Genomic DNA, 19,022 nt, shown 5'->3' with positions numbered 1-19,022 from the left:
AAATACAGATGTATTATGCAAATTGCATCAAAACCTTGCCCAAGGGTTGAAAGAGAGAGAGAGTTGTTCTATTTACCCAAATGGCCGTCTCTTTGAGCACAGCATCTTGGTCATGGCTGCTTTTGCAGTCTTGGCTTAGGATGGTTTTGCTAATTTTTCTTGAAAGAAAGCAGTCACCGCCTCTAATTGTGATGCCCCAGGTTTTGTGTGTTGATAGATGTAGCCATGCAGGGTGGTATTCAAGCCCAGGACTTCCACTACTGCAGCTTTAGAGTAACGTCTCTGTACCACCAGCCTTTTTTCTAAAGTAATTGCCTTGCTGCTTTTGCTTTCCCCTGGGCTGGCTTTATGCTTCTGGGTTTCTTCTAGCAACTGAATGGGTAGTTTGGGTCCCTTTTTATGTGTCACAAGAGCCCTCCCATGTAACCCAAGTGTAAGCCATTTTGTCTTGCCAATTGCTAAATGTGAATGTTTGAAGGCTTCTGAGCAAGAACACTTGATTTGTGGATGAGGAGGTAGAAACAGATGTGCCTGTGTGTATCTGAATATTCATCATAGCTGTACGGTGCCTGCCACCATATTAAGTGCCTTATTAATAAGGTGTAGAGGAGGAAACTGGCCTTCTGAGCTGAGAAAGGTAGGATCTTGTCACTCAGAAATCCATAAGCAAATGTGGCTTAGCCGTAGAGCATCTGCTTTGCTTGCAGAAGGTCTCAGGTTTAATCCCCAGCATCTCCAGGCCTGGGAAAGATTCCCTGGCTGAAACTCAGGAGAGTTGCTGCCAGTCAGTGTAGGCAATACACTGAGCTAGATGGACCAGTGGTTTGACTTGGTTTAAGGCGGTTTCGTATGTTCCCAAGGGCCAACTAACTATCAAATTTCCCAAGGGCCAACTAACTATCAAATTACCACTAGAAACCACCACCCTGCACTGTTGTCAGAGTTTGATCCATGTGTGGCAAAAAAGTGTGCCTACTCATAAGGAAAAGGAAATTGTTTTTAAAAGTTTCTGAGAGATCCAGCCAGGTTAATATTGTGTCCCTCTTAGTGGTTTGCATGCTGTGTCTCAGCCACGCCTTTACTATGATACCTTTACTCTCCTTGATGATCAGTAAGGGGTCAGGGGGTGCAGCCAAATAGCACTACTACCTCATCCCAACTTCTGTATGGACATCTGAATGTCCCAGCAATGCAGTTGCCCATCCCTATTCTGGCAGATGGATGCTTTTGAAATTAATTAATGGGCCCAAATGTACATGAGAGAATTCCCTGCCACCACCTCAACAGGGATCGGACTGGAAACCTTTTCCTTGTTAACAAGGAGCAATGTTCAGGAAAAGTCTTCTTTGGAGTCAGAATCTTGGTTAAACTTGGGCGACTTTTGCACCATACATTTAAAGAACTGTGATGTCACTTTAAACTCCCCCCCCCCCAAGACTAATGGGAGCTGTAGTTTGTTACAGGTGCTGAGAGCTGTTAGGAGGCCCCCATTTCTTTCTCAGATCATCAGTTCCTGGGAAGAGGGATTGATTATTAAGTCACTCTGGAAATTGTAGCTGTGTAAGGGGACTTTGGACAACTCTCAGCACCCTTAACAAACAACAGCTCCCAGGATTCTTTGGGGGAAGCTATGACTGTTTGCAGTCATATCAGAGTGCTTTAAATGCATCGCGTGAAGGTAGCCTTATTCAATGGGAGCACCTGCAAGGGTTCAGCCTCCCAGCCTGCTCTAATGCCTGGGATTAAACTACCCACTAGGGGAAACTTCCCATCTCATTTCTGTCCATCTCTCTCTCTTGTTTTAGGGTCTTCAATAAGCAGCGAGTCTTCTCCTGTTTCCTCACCGGCCACCAACCACAGCTCCCCTGCAAGCACTCCCAAGCGAGGACCAATGGGGCCCCTGATTGTCCCACCGGGAGGGCACAATGTGCCGAACACGCCTCCGGTTGTGACCATTGCACCCACCAAAACTGTGAATGGCGTCTGGAGGAGTGATGGGCGACAGGTAATGTTTTCACATGTACATGCACACGGCTTCTATTGGGGAGGGTGGGGTTTTCTCTAGAAGGACTTTGGGAAGGGGGAATGGGATTGAAACACAGGAGTAGGAGACTACAGGCAGATCTGAGGGAAATCCATCTTCCCTAATAAAATAAGGCAGCCAGAAAACAAAGCAAGCCTTCTAGTCATGGGATGAGTGATATTCAGTGGACATTCTATTCCTAAAGAGCAACATGTCATATCAGGGGCCTAACTTGTGACAGGCCTGGCATGGGTTGATGATCATGTGGACCAGTGGCAGGAGGTACAGTTGTGGATGTGGTGGAAGTAGGGAATCGGGCAAAGCAGTCTTTGTGACTCTCCTTTTGGGTGCCTCAGTAGACCCACCTTCATGCTATGGGGTTTCACCACAGGAACAACAGCCTGGAATACTGTTGGCCCAATTGAGCCTAGGCTGCCTGGCTGCTTGAAGGCCCAGAAGTGCACTGGTGATGCAGAAGATGAAACACTGAAGCCTTCAAGCCTCAGCACCTTACACAGCATGACCAAGACCTGGTCATACATGCAACCGATGGGGAGATGTGCTCAAATGAGCAGTGGTGCAGTGGCAGAGCACCTGTTTGCATGCAGAAGGTCCCAGCTTCAATCCCTGGTATCTCCAGGTAGGGTTGGGAAAGACTCCCTGCCTGAAACCTTGGAGAGCCACTACCAGTCATCGTAGACAACACTGAGCTAGATGGACCAATGGACTGACTCAGTAGAAGGCAGCTTCTCTGTCCCTAGTTCCTTCAGTCACCTCATTCTGGTGCATTGAAATGGCTAAAACAGCATTTGTACATTGACACAATGGGCATAGGTTACAAGGAGAAGGCATTGCAACTGAGCAGATTCAGCTCCACCAAAACCGGCACTGCGTCAATCTCTGCTGTCGGTGTGCACCTTCCCTTGCAACAGCTGTCAAAATGCAGAGCAGACTGAATGTGGCTTGGGACTTAATTTCGCACAAACCCCTCCTGATTCTTATTTTTGAGACACAAGAGCTGATTGATTCCATTGAAGGGCAAGGCCTGCTTATCGAACATCTAGTGTTGAAAAGTAGCATGTTGCATCCAGAGCAAATGTCCTCCGGCTGGGGGTAAATAGCATCATCTATGCTAGTGTCTGGGTCAGGCACCAAGCATGCTCAGAGATGTCAGGAAGCAGGCAAAATGCTGCCTGTAAATCTCTGCACACAAGGCCCTCTTCCTCCAGAGTTGCCCAGCCCACCCTGCCGCCCTTTTTTCATGCATCCTCTCTCCCTTCCTTGCAGACACCACGGGCAGCAGGGAGCCGAAGCGTTTGCTAATTAAGAATCATTGTTAGGGTTCTCCTCCCCTTGTATTTTACCCAGGCTTCCCAGCGGGATCACAGCTCTTGGAAATACTAATTAAACCACAAAGAGGAAAGGCTGAGGGAGGGGAAGAGAAAGCAGGACCCCAGGTGCTTCGAAGAAGTGCAGATGATGCCCTAGCGAAGGAAAACACACACACAAACACGCCCTGAGGTCTGATCGTGATGAAAAGAAGAGGCAGCTTGCTCAGGCCTGCTCAACACAGCCGTGCTTGTTTTGGTTGTGATCAGCTCCTTCTCCCACCTTCTCATTATTGAGCTTTGAAAAACAAAGCAGATTAGGTTAACCAAGTGTAGTTTATCGCTCTGCATCTCTGTGTGGTGTATGGAGATGACGTTGTAGTTATGGACATGTCTTGCAAGCTCAGTGGGCTTTGATACATCAGCAGAGAAAGTACTCAAGGAAGGAAGTGCTGCGGCTCAGTGGCAGAGCATCACAGAAGGCTCCAGGTTCAATCCACAGCATCTCTAGGTAGGGCTGGGAAAGACCTCTGTCTGAAGCCTTCAATAGGCTACCAGTCAGTGTTGACAATACTGAGCTAGATGGACCATTTTCATTTGATTTCATTTTTAATTTGTATACCGCCTTTCTATCTTACAATACTCAAGGCAGTTTACAAGCTGAAGAAACAAAGATTGTACATCTTATAACAATCTAATGCAATACAAAAATATGATAATAAAACATAACTTGAAATAGGCAACCTATATCAAAAAAGTAACATTCAACAATCATTAGAATAGTATAAAATAATATAAACATATAAAAGTTAAACAGAAATCCACTCAACAGTTACAATAATATCTAAACTATAATCAGTAAAACGGCAAGCCTCAGTACATAAAACAATACAATACACATTGAGAAGCAGAGGGTGGGGCAAGGCAGGTGGAAGGAGGCCTTGCCTGATGGAGTCTCTCCCCTCACTAGTGGTCTGACTCACTATAAAGCAGTTTCCTGTGTTCCTGTGCCTTGAGGGAAGGGTTGGTAGAGCATCTGCTTTGCTCCTTCTGGTTTCAGGCTCAGTCCCTAGCATCTGCAGGTAAAGCTAGGAGAGGCCCCAGTCTGAAACCTGGAGAGCCACTCCCAGTCAGTGTAAAGGATGCTGAGCTGGACGACCAGTGATCTATCCACAAACCAGCTGTCAGTAGCTCACATTGGCTTTCATCCTCACCGGCAGGCCTAACCCCAGTCTTAATTTACTTAATTAAAATATTTGTTCTACTGCCTTTCATAAGAAATCTTAAAGTAGTTCACATCAATAGAACCACAGTGTAAAAAACAACCAACAATAACTCAGTAAAAATTAATACAGCAGCAAATATAGAGTCAGGGTGAATCACAATAAACTCGTATTCATGGCCACCAAACACCAGGTAGAACAAACAGGGGTTTAGCAAGTGCTGGAAACTAAGCTGAATCAGCACCTGCCTCATTTCAGAGGGGAGGTTCTTCTATTGACTGAAAAGGCCTTTCCCTTGGCTGCGGCAAGCTGGGCCTCAGCAGGCCATGACACAGCTAGGTGGGCCTTATTAGAACACTTTGGTGACTGGGCAGGTCTGTTTGGAGGGAAGGGCATTCCTTCAGGTAAGCCAAGTTCTTTTGGACTTTATAATTTAGTGCTTAAACCCAGCCTGGTAGCAGATCAGCAAACCCACGCAGCTATTTTAAGAGTGGTGTCACATTCCTGCAATAGGCTGCTGCACTCGGTAGCAACCTTACTGCAACGTTTTGCACCATCTGCAGCTTCCAGTCAGATATCAAGGGCAGCCTCACTTAGAGCGCATCTCAGCAGTCAGTTCTTGAGGTTTCCACTGCAGGCTATCTTTGCCCCACTCCTCCCTATTCTCTAGAATATTCGGCAGCCCTTGAGAGACTGCAATAATATCCCTGCTGCAACAATTTACTGCTAATGAAGCTCTAATGCCACCAGGGAGCGCTCTGGGTAGAGAGAGCCAGGGCTGACTCAACAGATGATCCAGCCCATCCATCCTAGTACAGAGGTTTGATTGAAGCTTTAATACTTTTTTTTTTTTTTTTGGTCTGGTGGATGGGGAGCACAGTAACTTAGTAAAATAAGATGTGGGGGCGGGGGGGAGAGAGCAGAGAGAGAGATGAGGCACTTGGCGCTCTGAAATGCTAAAATCAAAGTGGCGGCTTGCTGCTGGCGCCCATCCATCAGAGGTTAGCGGTTTTTCAAAGATAATACAGAGTCTTTTGAAAGGAATGAAGAATTGTCTATTTTAAAGCTAATAGGGCATGTCCCGTGGTCTCCCTGGCAGAGATTGCACACTAATCACCAGCGAATGACTGATCTCCCCATTTTCTCCCTCCCCGCCATTTCAATGCCTTTTCCCCTTTCATCCTTGCAGCTGCGTATCAAGACACTGCTGGAAATGAAGTATGGTTCAGGCAGTGCTTTTGCAGCCTACTCAGAGCCCGCTGTCCACCTTTCTTGAGCAGGTGCCGCCTTTGCCAGTTATGCCACTGGGCAATCCAGTTCTAAGGATTTAAATGGCTCCCCCCCTTTTCTTTTATTGCTGGCTGAGGCCAGCAGCCCTCCCGATGGAGTGTAGTTTTATCTTCAGTGGCAGCAGCTGGAAGAAGCCTGACTTGGTATTTTTTGTTTATTGAATTTGTATCCTTCCTCCCCAGGGATCCCAGGACTGCCAACAGATTCACAATTTAAAAACAAAAATAATGCTAAAACATTCCCAAAAACAATTACAATTAAAAACATCTACGATTAGTTTCAGTTAAAAACGTTTTATAAAAGCAGTTACATTGAAAAGCATTCCTCCATCCAATGATCACAGGGTTGCCCAGAACAGTATCTTTCAGCCACCAAATGCCTGGGTAAACAGGAATGTTTTCACATTTTTCCTGAAAGTTGATAATGATGGAAACATGCGTACTTCACTAGGGAGGGCATTCCACAATTGGGGAACCATCACTGAAAAGGCCTTGCCATGAGTAAGCACCCAGTGGCAGCACTGCAGTCAAGGGGAATCGAGGGTTCTTCAGCAGTTGTCTGACTCCTAACTCCTAACAACCAGGAAGGCCAGTGGGAGAGATGATGGGAGTAGAAGTTCAGTGACATATGGAGGGCTACAAGTTCCTCACTACTGCTCTACTAGAGCCATGAAGTCTGCAAAATATAACTGAGGAAGTCCTTCATACAACCATTATCTTAGTCAGGGCAACCAGTGTAGCCAGGTTATCTAGTTAAGAACATCAGTTATATAGATTTGGGCAGAATTCAAGGCATATGAATTTGTTTTCGCATTTATATCTCACTTTTCCTCTAAGGAGGTCAAGGTGCCAGACCCAAGGTCTCCCAGTGAGCTTCATGGCTCAGTGGGGATTTGAACCCTGATCTTCCTAGGTGTTAGTCCAGCACTGTAACTACTACACTACATTGCCTCTCAGGTTGTGTTGTGCTGTATATTCAGATTCCAGCTTGCTCTACCTTTGAAGTCTCTCCACAAAGACACTGAAGTGGATTAAGCCAATGCCAGAGTTGTGAGCAAGGCAACAACTTCCCCATTGTGCCAAATTGTGTGGCTCAACAGGACCTGTTTGGCCTTAAGAAAGGTGTAGGGGACCTCAGGCCCTCCTGATGTTGCTGACCTGCAACTGCCATCATCGCTGGCTATTGGCCATGCTTGCCTAGGGCTCATGGGAATTTCACTTTGGCAACATCTGGAAGACCAAAGGCTCTCTACTTCTGCCCTAAGGATTGCTACTTTTACCTTCCTGGTAAAAGAGCCCTTGCAAGGTTCACATTTTCCTGCCCATTGTTTTCATCAGGAGACCCTACCCTACCCCTCCCGCCTTGTTGTCTTTATTCAAAGGCATGTGACTGGTGCGGTTTGCTGATGCTGCTTTCTGCAAGGGGCCTGGGTTTGTTTCCTGCCTCCAATGAAATGCTTGACTAACCTGTTTATTTTATGGCTGCTATCAAAAGGCTGGTGGATTTATATTTGCTGTGCTGTTTCAGGCTCCATAGGTGTCTGTATCCTCCCGGGGTGATTAATGGCTCTGGGGGAACAAAGCAGCCAGTAAATCCTCCAAGGCAGAAGAGAAAAGCCAGACCCTCCTTCCCTTCTGCCACTCTCCTTCCTCATCACAGCTAGGCCTGCTCTAAATGGACCTGCAGCTGCAGGCACCACATGCGAGAAATTGCTCTGCCTATGCAAAACAATCCCTTTGCAAAGCAAACAAGGTCACCCTCCTTTTCCTATGTTTGCAGCAAGCCCCCTCCACTGAACACTTTTTTCTCGACAAGATGAGGTCTAGGGGTTGTGCTCCATCTTCCAAGGTTCTTGATTTTTGCCCATGTTTGTTGGTCAGTTCCTTGCCCCCCCCCCCCCCGCCGCCCTGGTGCATCCGGATCATTGTCTCCTGGATGCGCCCTCTGGAGAAGGTCAGGGTTGGCTGGCTGGCTGGCTGACTGACTGACTGGCGAAGAGGGCCGGGTGTGTGGCGCTCCAGGCGTGCGCTGCGTTCAGAGAGTGAGCAGATGTTCCTGCTCATTAAAAATTCCAATCAGCGAGCCCATCTCTTTGAATTAATTATGGCCGATGTATCTTCTGAAGAGATTATGAAAGTCTTGAGGAGCTCTCAGCTGTTTGCAGGAGTGTTTGTTGTGGTCGTATTTAGTAAATACACTTGACTGATAGAGGCAGTTCTCCCGATGGCACCTGGCGAGGAGCTGCTTAATCCTCATCTGGGGCACATGCTTCAAGGTGTCACACTCTGTGGTGATGCAAAGGCGTGTGGTCTGCCTTAGGGAGTGTAAAATGGAGCTTCCAGCTTCAGGTTCCAGGCTTGTAGAAACCCCTGTTGTGCATAAGGAGATTGAGGGGGGCAAGTGTGGCATAGCGATATGGCTAAGTGCTCCTTAGGACCCTGTAAGGCCTGTGGAGCACTACAGGGCTTTGCTTCCTTTGGATGAGAGACCGGAAGAGGCCTGCTGCCTGGCACTATTTGGTACTACTGGGAAAGGTCTGTGGCTCAGTGGTAGAGCATCTGTTTTGCATGCAGAAAGTCCTGAGTTCAATCCCTGGTGTCTCCAGGTAGTGGTGGAAGAGACCCCTGCCTGTAACCATGCTGCCAGTCATGTTAGACAGTACTGAGCTGGATGGACTAATGATAGAACTCAATACAAGGTAGCTTCCTACTGGACATGCATCGGCTCGCTCTCTTAATGGCTGCTTGTTGCTCACTGGTCCCTGTAAGCTGAGCCTTGCATTTAACAGAAGTGTCTGAATTTTGCATTTGTAGATCTTAACGTCATGCCAAAGGCTCCAGGTAGGGCTGGGAGAGAGCCCTGCTTTAAACCTAGGAGAGCTGCTGCCAGTCAGTGTAGACAGTACTGAGCTGGATGGATCCAATGGTCTGACAGTGGATAAGGCAGATTCCTATGTTCCTGTGTTGTGGGGCTTACCAGACAGAAACACCTTCCCCTGATCCTGCATCAGGTCTGTCAAAGCTACGGTGTGGGTCTTTGCAGGCCTCCAGGCTGCTCTTAGTCCAGCTCAAAAACTCCTCTTCAAACCCTGTTCAAATTCAAAGCAGAACTCCACTGTTTCCCAGCCTCCTTCCACTAAGCTGAGAGGTAGGGCTGGGTGATATCTGGTTTTCAACATGGTGATATATCACTGATTAAACATTGCAATATTTCGATGTATCACGATATCTGAAATAAGGCTGGAGCTATGTAGAGGTGAACATGGTGATGTCCTGGCAACTGCTACAACTTATGGGTCTAACTCTAAAACTGACAATAATTTTACTTAACATATTGTTACAACTGTTATGCATAGTACTACTGTACCAATGATAACACATTCTCTCTAAAATTAAAGCTGTAGAAGTAATTAGTAGCATAGGTATCAAAGGTTCCCCCCCAAAAAAAATTTAATTGCATTATTAAACAAGAAAAAAGTGTCACACTTTTAGATATTCAAATATAATTCACTATTCAGTCTTAGTTGAATATATACCGTATTTTTCGCTCTATAGGACACACTTTTCCCCCTCCAAAAATGAAGGGGAAATAATTTCCCCCCCTTTATTTCCCCCCCTAAAAACTAGGTGTGCCCTATGGTCTGGTGCGCCCTATGGAGCGAAAAATATGGTACATCGCAAAACACCAGTTACTTGATTGTTTGTTACTTTTCTTTTCTAAACCAGGCCAAACCAGAAAGAATGGATACAGTTTTACAGAACAAAAAATATTAAATGTAATTTATATTTTTTGCAAGGAAAACTTGCATTTTGGCATTCTCTGGCAATAGAGATGCCCTTTGTATTTGAAGAAAATGCCAGCCTTGCTGAACACACTTTCAAATGGCACACTTGTTCCTGGGATAGCCAGAAACCTCTTTGCACGCACCTTCAACATTGGGAAGGATGTTTCATGTGCCTTCCACCACATCAGAGAGCATTCATCAATGTCCACTCTTGGCATAGCCATATAGGAGAAAATGGGCATCATAAGGAGGTGGAGGAAGAGGTTCAAACAGCAGAGCAGGGTGGTGGTTGTTGTTTTCTTTTACTCTGAAGCAACTTGCAAGCCAACAAGCATCTCAAGAATGTATTTCCCTCTTCCTTGCGATTGGGGAGGGGAGAGCTGAAGACTTGCAGAGTTAACATGGGACTGGCAGTGTCCTATGGGCTGCTTCTGCCCCAAAAGAAAGGCACACACAACAAACACTGGGTGTTTCCCCCCTTTTATTCTGAAGCAACTTGCAAGAAAAGTCTTTCCTCCATATTGTACTTGATATGATGCCTCGTCTGCAAGCCTGGCATTCTGTCCACTATCCCGCCTTATTCTGTTCTCGTTCATCACTGACTGACTATTTAAAAGGAGTGAGAAAGAAGGGCAATAATTGGGGAAAGGGAGGGTGGGTCTGCAGATTATGACTCCTTTTGACATCCATGAACTTCTTTTGTCTTGTTTTTCTGCCTGGGCACCCATCCAGGGTGTTTCGGAGCAGAACCTGCCTCCCCACAGCTCCATCAAAACCATTAGGAGGTTTTTATCCTTTTAAAGGGGCCAGGGAGAGCTTTCAAGGGCTGCTTGGCTCTCTGCCAAGCAGAGTACACATTAAATGGACCCAATTGACTTTTGGGTTCAGCAAAAGCTCCCAGTGCTGATATTTTAATATTTCGCATTGCCAGTGTGTGGCCTGGCTTAAGGTCAGCGTACAGCCGCCTGGCCTTAAAAGGGGCAGGTTCTCAGGAGGGGAAATGGTTTTCCAAATGTGTTTCCTTCTGAATGTTAAGCACAAAGGATCCCATCCACTGAGTCCTGTCTGCTAAAGAGGCCCTTTAGGTGGCTAATACTTTATTCTGTACTGCCTGGGATGGCAACAAGGAGCAAGTGAACCCGAATTTCCTTCTTCCTGTGGCCAGGTGGCACGTTGAACATGCCACTTGCTTTCAGGTGTTGGACATTTTCATCACTTGCTTGTCTTACAGGATCTTGTTGACCAGGAAGAGAAGCTTGAACTCCAAGTGGGATTTTGTAACAGAGAAGGAACATGCAGGCATCATGGCTAGAGACAGCTGAGTCTGGATTTGGCCCTGGCATCTTCAAAGGAAGGGCCATAGCTCAGTGGTCCCAGGTTCTATCCTTGGCATCTTCAAATAGGACTCAGATAGGAGCCTGGCAGGTTTTCGTTTTTGTTTAGTATGCAGTTAGACAAAAAATGAGGAATTGGAAGAAGATAAGTGCAGTTCAAAATCCAGTAAGGGGGGGGGGGAATTAGACAAGTTAGGCATGTGTTAAGCAGTTAAGCAGTTAAATGACAGGCAGTATCAAACAGCATATAAATAAATTAAGGGTAGAATATGCAGTTTCTATAACTGAAACAAACTGCCCAAACCATATTAAAGCATCTTCGAGGAACACTTTCCTCCTCACCTTCATCTTCAGGCAGGTAACACTGCATGCCCTTAAGTACTGTCTCTCACTCTCACTCTCTGTCTGCATCTCTGAGTTTAGTATCTGAATGAAGCTAGGTTCATAAGTGAATTGTTTTTGTTGTATAGTAGATAACAACTACTGACCCCTATGGAGAAACCACCACTGATGCGGGGTGGAAGGAAGGAGCAAAGCACACTTAATGTTTGTTTCGCTTTCCCCTTTTTTTACTGTGGAGTATCAGTCAGCGAATTTGTGTCATTGCATAATCTGCTTTTAAAAGACAGTAACCCTGGAACTCTGCCTAAAATCCTGGAGAGCCACTGTCAATCACTGTAGACAGTGCTGAGCTCGATGAACCAAGGAGCTGACTAGGTATTATAAGGCAGCTTCTTGTGTTCCCTATACTGCTCTTACCAAAGCTTTGCAGTAGAACATCTGCTTTGCGTGCATAAAATCCAAGGTTTAATGTGTGGCATCTCCAGGTAGGACTAGGGGAGACCTCAGTATTGCTTACACTGACTGACAGCAACTCTCCAGGACTTCAAGACTCTGAATGTCCCCAGTTCTGCCTCAAGATGCTGAGGATTGAACCTGGAGAGCAACGGCCCTTCCCCAGCAAACTGCTCTACTTCCCCAATCTGTGGTTAGCTGAGGTCTGGGGGGAGTTGTAGTCCAAAACATCTGCAAGGTGCCAGGTTGAGGAACCTTCTGGCCAACACTTCATTTTTGTTCTCCACCCAGTCACTGGTGATTGCCCAGAGAGCGTCTGGCCTGCCTTGAGCCTGACTTTTCTGGGAGTAGGGACCGCCATGACAGTCCCAAACCAGATGCTGTTTTTCTCTCTTCCCCTCTTTTCTTTCTCCTTGGTGTTGCCAGCATAGCTGCGATAGCAAAAGGCTAGCAGCTGCCTGCACAGCTGATGCCAGGGCTGGCCACTTCAGGGAACGACTGGTCACAGACCAGCCTGCTCTGCCCTAGTGGCAGTGCCAGATCCCACATGCCCTCTGTTACTCTTTGTACACGCATCACTGTTGCCAGGCTATCCAGCATGGCATGTGCAGCAGCTGCCACCCTGGCTGATGCCAGCCTCACTCCAGGAATGGCTGGTCTGGCGTAAAGTCTCTCTTTCAGGGGAGAAGACAGGGGGAGAAACTGCAGCTGATCCAAATAGAGGGCAGCCGCTCTCAGTATTGAACTTGCATCTCTGCTCATTGCAGAGTCTGGCCCCTAAATAGCACCCATCAGGAGAGCCCTGCTGGCCCAGACATGGGCCCCAGTCTCCTGCTTCCAGCAGTGATCGTTCCATTGCCTCTGCATGCAGAGTGTAAAGGCCAGAGCCTTCCCTCATTGTCTGTTCCCCACTTACTGGCATATTGCCTCTAAACATGGAAACTTGACTGGGCATATCTAGTCCATGGAGCAGAAGCCATAGAGTCCCTGACATCAACATAGAGCAGACTGGAAGGTAGTCAGGATTAGTCCCATTTTTTTTTCAGATAAGGTGGAATAAAGAGAAGAGCAGTAATAGAAATGAAACGACAGTTTTGCACACATTTTGGCAACATTTCTGAATTCAAACTCCAAACATTTTGCAATGTTCACATTTTGAAATGCGACTTCAGCTACATTCAGATAGCACTTCATTCCATTTTCCTGATGTTTCATTACCTGATAATTTCCACGTTTTATGCGATCTTTCACAGAATGTAATCCTAGAAAATGAGTGGAATCTAGTGGAAGTTTAGTGCTCATTTCCATGTTATTTGCTTCCGGGGTGTGGGGGTGGGGAGGATGCAAGCCTGCTAACCTGGAGAATCAAGGGAGTTTTGTGTTGCAATTTCACATGATGAATTTTGGGATGATATTCTGGCATACAGTTCTTTTCTGTCATTTAAGATTTAGCACATACTGATCAAAAAGCCACAGTTTGGAATTCAGCAGCTCAGGCTCATATTAGAATCCAGCATAGAAATGCCAGCATTATCAAAAGGAAAACTACCGTATTTTACTCAAATGTAATACTCACCTTTTTCAGCCAAATTACGTTTCAAGGTTCTGAAAACTGAGGTGCACATTAGATTAACTTGCACATTAGACTCAAGTAAATACGGTAATACAGTAACTCTGCTGTATAGTTTTAGAGTGATTCTTTTGAAAAACATAGATATTGTGTTATATCCAATGTTCTTCTCTGAATAGAGCCACTGAGATCAATAAACATGGATAACTTAGCTGCATCCATTTTGGTGGGTGTACTTTGATTAGAACTTAATTGGATACAACCCTCTGCCCAGGACTTGTAGGGCAAGTAAAACTTCCAAATTCTACGCTTTCTAAAACTTATGGATCAAATGCAGTCCATAGTTGTGAAAGTTGTAGAAAACTCCCCGTTTTACAAACGAATTCAAGACCATCTCCACAGCAGATGTTACAACCATGCTGTGGAGCACTTGCGAAGCAATTTTTGGCTGCCTCCATCTGAGGCTATGAAAATGAAGAGGGCCCAACCTTCCAAGCACACATCCTTGGCTTTGTTGCTATCAAATGGGACTTGCCTCCAAATTAATGGATTTAGGAGCATAATGTTCTATTGTCAGAGACATTATGCCTCTGGGTGCCAGTCGCTGGGAGTCGCAAGTGGGCAGAGTGCTGTTGCACTCATGTGCAGCTTGTGGGCTTACCAGAGACATCTGGTTGGCCACTGTGAGAACAGGATGCTGGACAAGATGAGCCATTGGCCTGATCCAGCAGAGCTCTTCTGCTGTTCTTATGTTATAGTTGATAATAATGGGTACACTGTCATTTCATGGTGTAAGTCCATTTTTACGCATGGAACTCCTTGCTTCTATGCTTCTGTAACCCGAATCTAAAGCCTGCATTGTCAACAATACTCCATTACATGGAAAAGGCCTCCTTTTCCCTGCTCCCATCTGTTATGATAAATAGCGAGAGAGAGGTTCATAGGAAGCTGCTTTATACCTAGTCAAGACCATTGATCCATCTAGCTCAGTATTGCTTCCACTGATTTGCAGAGGCTCTCCAAGGTTCCGGACTGAGGGACATCCTGGAGATGACAAAGACTCACTCACCACTCTAACCACTGAGCTAAAGCCTTTTCCGTAATCACTTCTTAGTTCAAATTTGTACCATATTCTGTGTTACAGTGTGTTAACAATTGACATCCATCCCATTCATAAGAATATAGGAAGCTACCTTTTGATGAGTTAAGCCATTGTTCTAACAAAGTCAGTATTGTCTACTAGCAGTGGCTCTTCGGGGTTTCCAGGCAGGCGTCTTTTCTAACGATACCCGGAGATGCTGGGGATTGGATTGAAGACCTTCTGCATACAAATTAGATTCTATACAAATGAACCGCCCCTGCCCACCCCTGGGCATACAAAGACATGCAAACACACTTGACAGCACAATCCTATGCATGTTTCATGAAAGTGAGTCCCATTGTATTCAACTAACCATTAATATTTGCACTTTCCAATTGTTTTTAATCAGAGTTGAGATCCCACCTGGACCACAGGCTGCTTGTGTGACCTCAGACCAGCTGCTGTTTCTCAGCATTGGTCCTCAGTCCGTCAAATTGGAATGATGGCAGCAATGGGATGAGGATCAGCCTCATAAAGTGCTTTGCATTTAAAATAAGACGTCTGTGCATTTTGGGTTTGCAGCAGCACTTCTGTCAATCACACCAGGACTCCTGTCCACCACATGTGCCTTGCAGGAACACGGCTGCTCCTGACATGAGACCTGCAAACAGAAGTGCAGTCTTCATTAATTAATGGGAATCTGATGAGTGGGGGATTTGTCACCATCTGGGCACTGCTGGACCTATTATCCCTGACTACCGGCTGCATTGACTGGAGTCCAAAAACATAAGATGTTCCACAGAACCTCCCCAGATGTTTCTTTGGTGGTGCTGACCTTTGGGTCTGTGCTGTTTGCATCCCATCCATTCCCCCTGCCCAGGGTGGACTGCAGGTGTGTAGTTGATCATGTCTTCCTTTTTCTCCACATAGCAAGAAGCCGGGTCACGAAGCAGCGGTGGAAACAGTAGCAGCAACAGGGACCGCCTGATGACTGAGGCCCCGTTACCCCAGGAGAAAGCCAGTGGCCCAACAGTCCCTTCTCACTTGCTGGGGACGCCTTATTCCTTTGGGATCCCTCCGAACTCCATCGTCCAGGACTCTCGTTTCCCTCCTCTCAAGTAAGTGCCTGCTGGCTAGGGCTGATGGGAATGGTAGTCCAAAACCTCTGGAGGGCACCAGGTTGGCCAAGGCTGCACTAGAAGGACAGACCCTTCTTCTCCAAAGTGACAGTGTCTTGGGGACCAGCCTCTGCCTTACTTGCAGGCTTGGGTTGCCTCTAGAGGTCTTCCTGACTGCAGTATTTGCAAAAGTCCTTTGTCAGTAACAACAGCTATCATGAGCCCATGAAGATGTCTTGGTAGTGTTGGTCAGGGGAGAAAGGGGTCAGGAGTGCAAAATTAGATCCTGGGGAGAGACCAAGCAATCATGGGAGATGTTGGGGAGGGTCTGAGCGGGTTGTCAGGGGAGAGTCCCCTCTCAGTGACATCAGATGCCCCAACCATCATGGTAGAGCTGCTTGACTCGGGCACTACCTCCTGTCAGTGAAGCACTCCCCACCCAGGGTGTGCCAGCTCCACCTCTCTTGCCAAGGATCTGTAATGGCTGCAGCAATGTGAACAGACCCAGCCTGCTCAGCCTTGTGGGCCGGGGAGGCAACTGTGTGAATGACTGTGCCTGTCCTGCTCTTCAAAAGGGGAGTTCAGCCAGGTATTCTAGAGTTCTGATATGACTTCTGAACTGTATAGCTTGTAACCTGATCTATGTTGGGGCTTTGTAGTGAGTTCTGGAATAAAGCCTATAATAATAATTGAGCTGAGAGTCCAAGAACTGAGTCTACAGATGGGAACCAGGACACTAGCATAGCATTGTGTGTACATGTAAGTCTCTGATAGCTGCTTAGAGCATGGTGCTGATAACACCAAGGTTGCAGGCTCGATCCCCATATGGGACAGCTGTATATTCCTGCATTGCAGGGGGTTGGATTAGATACTCAGGGTCCCTCCCAACTCAATGATTCTATGTAATGGGGGGGGGGAGAGTCCTGCTTGAGACGGATAGCCACGCTACTTGTCCCTCCCATTTCCAAAAATGGAATTTGGCCAGAAAAAACCTGCAAAGGAATATGATTCACAAAGTGAGGAAGTGCTGTGTGTGTCAGGTATGTACATGATTGGATGTGTGTGTCCCACCCCCACCCAAAAACAACTGCTTTAAAATGAGAGTGCAGCAGCTTTGACTGCTCAGACTCCTGAATAGATCTTGTTCTGAAGGCAAAATGGAGAGCACTCTGAACATGTGAGCACTTTAATGCTAAGCAGGGAGCTTGAAAAGTGTGGTGCCTGCCAGTGTGGCTCCTTTCCCCATATGGAGTCCACTGTTTCCCTCCTCTTTTGCCTCCGTCAGTGTGGGCTGGGCACTGATGTGTGGCTGGGGAGACTAGATACCCTGACCAAAGGTCTCCAGGCCCCAATGGAAGCACAGGCTCAGGAAAAACAACGTCCTCCACTTCTTTCCCTCTTTCCTTCCACTCTGCAGCCTCCCACGGCCTGTCCACCATGTGGTGCCTCCCAGCGCAGTCACAGAAGACTACCTGCGGAGCTTCCGGCCCTACCATACAGCTGAAGAGCTTCGCATGTCCTCCCTGCCTCCCATTACTCTGGATCCAGCCACAGCTGCTGCTTACTACCACCCCAGTTACCTGGCTCACCATCCTTTTCCTCACCCAGCCTTCAGGTAAGAGCCAAAGATGACGCAAGCAAAGGGCTTTGCCGGCCCCACTCTTCGCCTCGTGGGCAAGGCAGGATTTGATTGAGCAGTTTGGGCAGTTACCCAGGCGTGTTCTTTGGAGCCAACCGCTAATAGGTCTTAACAGGTCTTGCCCACAATGGAGGGCTCTCTGAGGACTTGAGCACAGCTGTAATAAAGCACAACAGGCCATCACTTAAAGCAGCAGCAGGAGTCCAGATGCTGGGCCACTAATTTGTTCTTTGAATGGGGTCCTGTTGAGCGGTTTCTGCCTCCGCCCAGCTTCTGTTATGCCCTGGTCAGCAAGACACGCTGTGCCCATGGAGAACTGAGATCAAGCAATGGGCTTGGAACACAAATGCCTTTTGAGAGAGCGGGCGGGGAACCTGAGAAGCTGTCTCCAGCTTTTCTTCGGTGGCTTGCATGTTTGCCATGTTTTTTGAGGCTGCAGATTCAAAAGTGCAGCTGTTGTGTGGGAATGTGTATGGATACAGTCTGCGTATGGTCCTTACCCGCTCCTGGAGAGGCCACTCTTCAGATGCCTCCATCTCTTGAGGTTAGGGGGTTGATGGCTAAAGACTTGGTCTGCTATGTGGGGATGCCCCAGCTCTAAGATGCCCTTGCAAGACCCTTGTGCTTGATAGCCTCATTTTATAAGTTTGGGGCAAAACGTGAAACTGGTTTTATTTTACTAGAGTCACCAAATGCATCTCTCTCGTAAACGCAAAGAAAGCTACAAGACTTTTTAGGCTAACCGCACCTCTCTTTTCAGGATGGATGATTCGTACTGCCTCTCAGCTCTACGCTCACCTTTCTATCCAATTCCAACTCCTGGTTCACTCCCACCGCTTCATCCATCAGCCATGCACCTCCACCTGTCTGGAGTGAGGTACCCCACCGAGTTGTCTCATTCGTCTCTCTCTGCCCTTCAGTCCGAACGCATATCCAGCCTGACTGCAGAGAGGTATGGAACCATTCCGTGGCTGTTAGAAGATCTCATCTCCTTTGGGGACAAAATGAAGGGCCCACCCATTAGCCCTTCCTCCTATACCTTTCTCTTGTTTTTTGCAGGCTGCAGATGGATGAGGAGCTGCGGCAGCGGGAGCGAGAGAAGGAGCGAGAACGGGAGGCTGAGCGCGAGAGGGAACGGGAGCGAGAACGGGAGCGGGAGAAGGAGCTGGAACGGGAGCGGGAAAAAGAGAGGGAACGGGAACGGGAGCTGGAGAGGCAGAGAGAAAGAGCCCGGGAGAAAGAGCAGAGCATTGTCAAAGCCATGGAAGGCCCCTTCTTACCAGTGTCAGAGTTGCACGGACTGAGGAGTCACCCACCAGAAGAGCGTGTCAAACCATCTGAGCAGCTAACGCCAAATCGAGCAGGTGACTCTGAAATAGCCACTGAAGTAGCTTTTGTTTGGGAATTGGCTGGGATGGGTAGGGGAAGCAGCCCATTTGCCATGGGCATTACATAGCCAGCAAACACCTAAGACTCAGCCCCTGGGCATGGGGCTTGAAGCAAACATCACCTGATTTGATTATCTGTGGGCTTTGGATCTCACTGAGGTGCTGTTTCTGGTGGTTTTGTGGTGACCGCTGTAACAGCACTCATGGGATACATAGTCTGCAGTAAGTTTTCCCGCAGGATCTATCTAATGTCCTGTTGTTTTCATTGCATACACTACTTTATTAATTGTTGCACAGCTCTAGTAGCTTTGTTTGTGCTGAACGGGTTTGCCATTCAGGTGGGAATCTGATCTGTGCTGCAGAATTTGACTATAAGAGAATGGAGGCAGGGTTTAAGTCCTTCCTCACCCCTAAGGTCTGTGCAGAAACCTGTAATTTGTTACTGTTTT

General features: G+C 47.2%; 1 protein-coding gene across 10 annotated transcripts in view; it reads left to right on the top strand.

Annotated features, from left to right (window-relative positions):
- Nucleotides 1-19,022, top strand: part of GSE1 (Gse1 coiled-coil protein) — a 429,515-nt gene that overhangs the window by 390,424 nt on the left and 20,069 nt on the right. For all 10 annotated transcript variants that reach the window (XM_081870144.1, XM_081870138.1, XM_081870140.1 and 7 more), the window contains 5 exons: nt 1,806-2,005; nt 15,359-15,546; nt 16,964-17,161; nt 17,946-18,137; nt 18,245-18,549. In XM_081870144.1, coding sequence (XP_081726270.1) covers nt 1,806-2,005; nt 15,359-15,546; nt 16,964-17,161; nt 17,946-18,137; nt 18,245-18,549 — 1,083 coding nt within the window. The remainder of the gene's footprint in view (nt 1-1,805; nt 2,006-15,358; nt 15,547-16,963; nt 17,162-17,945; nt 18,138-18,244; nt 18,550-19,022) is intronic.

This window comes from Podarcis erhardii (assembly GCF_964252035.2).
Source record: "Podarcis erhardii genome assembly, chromosome: 7".
NCBI classification, from domain to species: Eukaryota; Metazoa; Chordata; class Lepidosauria; order Squamata; family Lacertidae; genus Podarcis; species Podarcis erhardii.
Note: the sequence above shows the minus strand (reverse complement) of the source record. Positions and strands in the feature narration are given on the sequence as shown.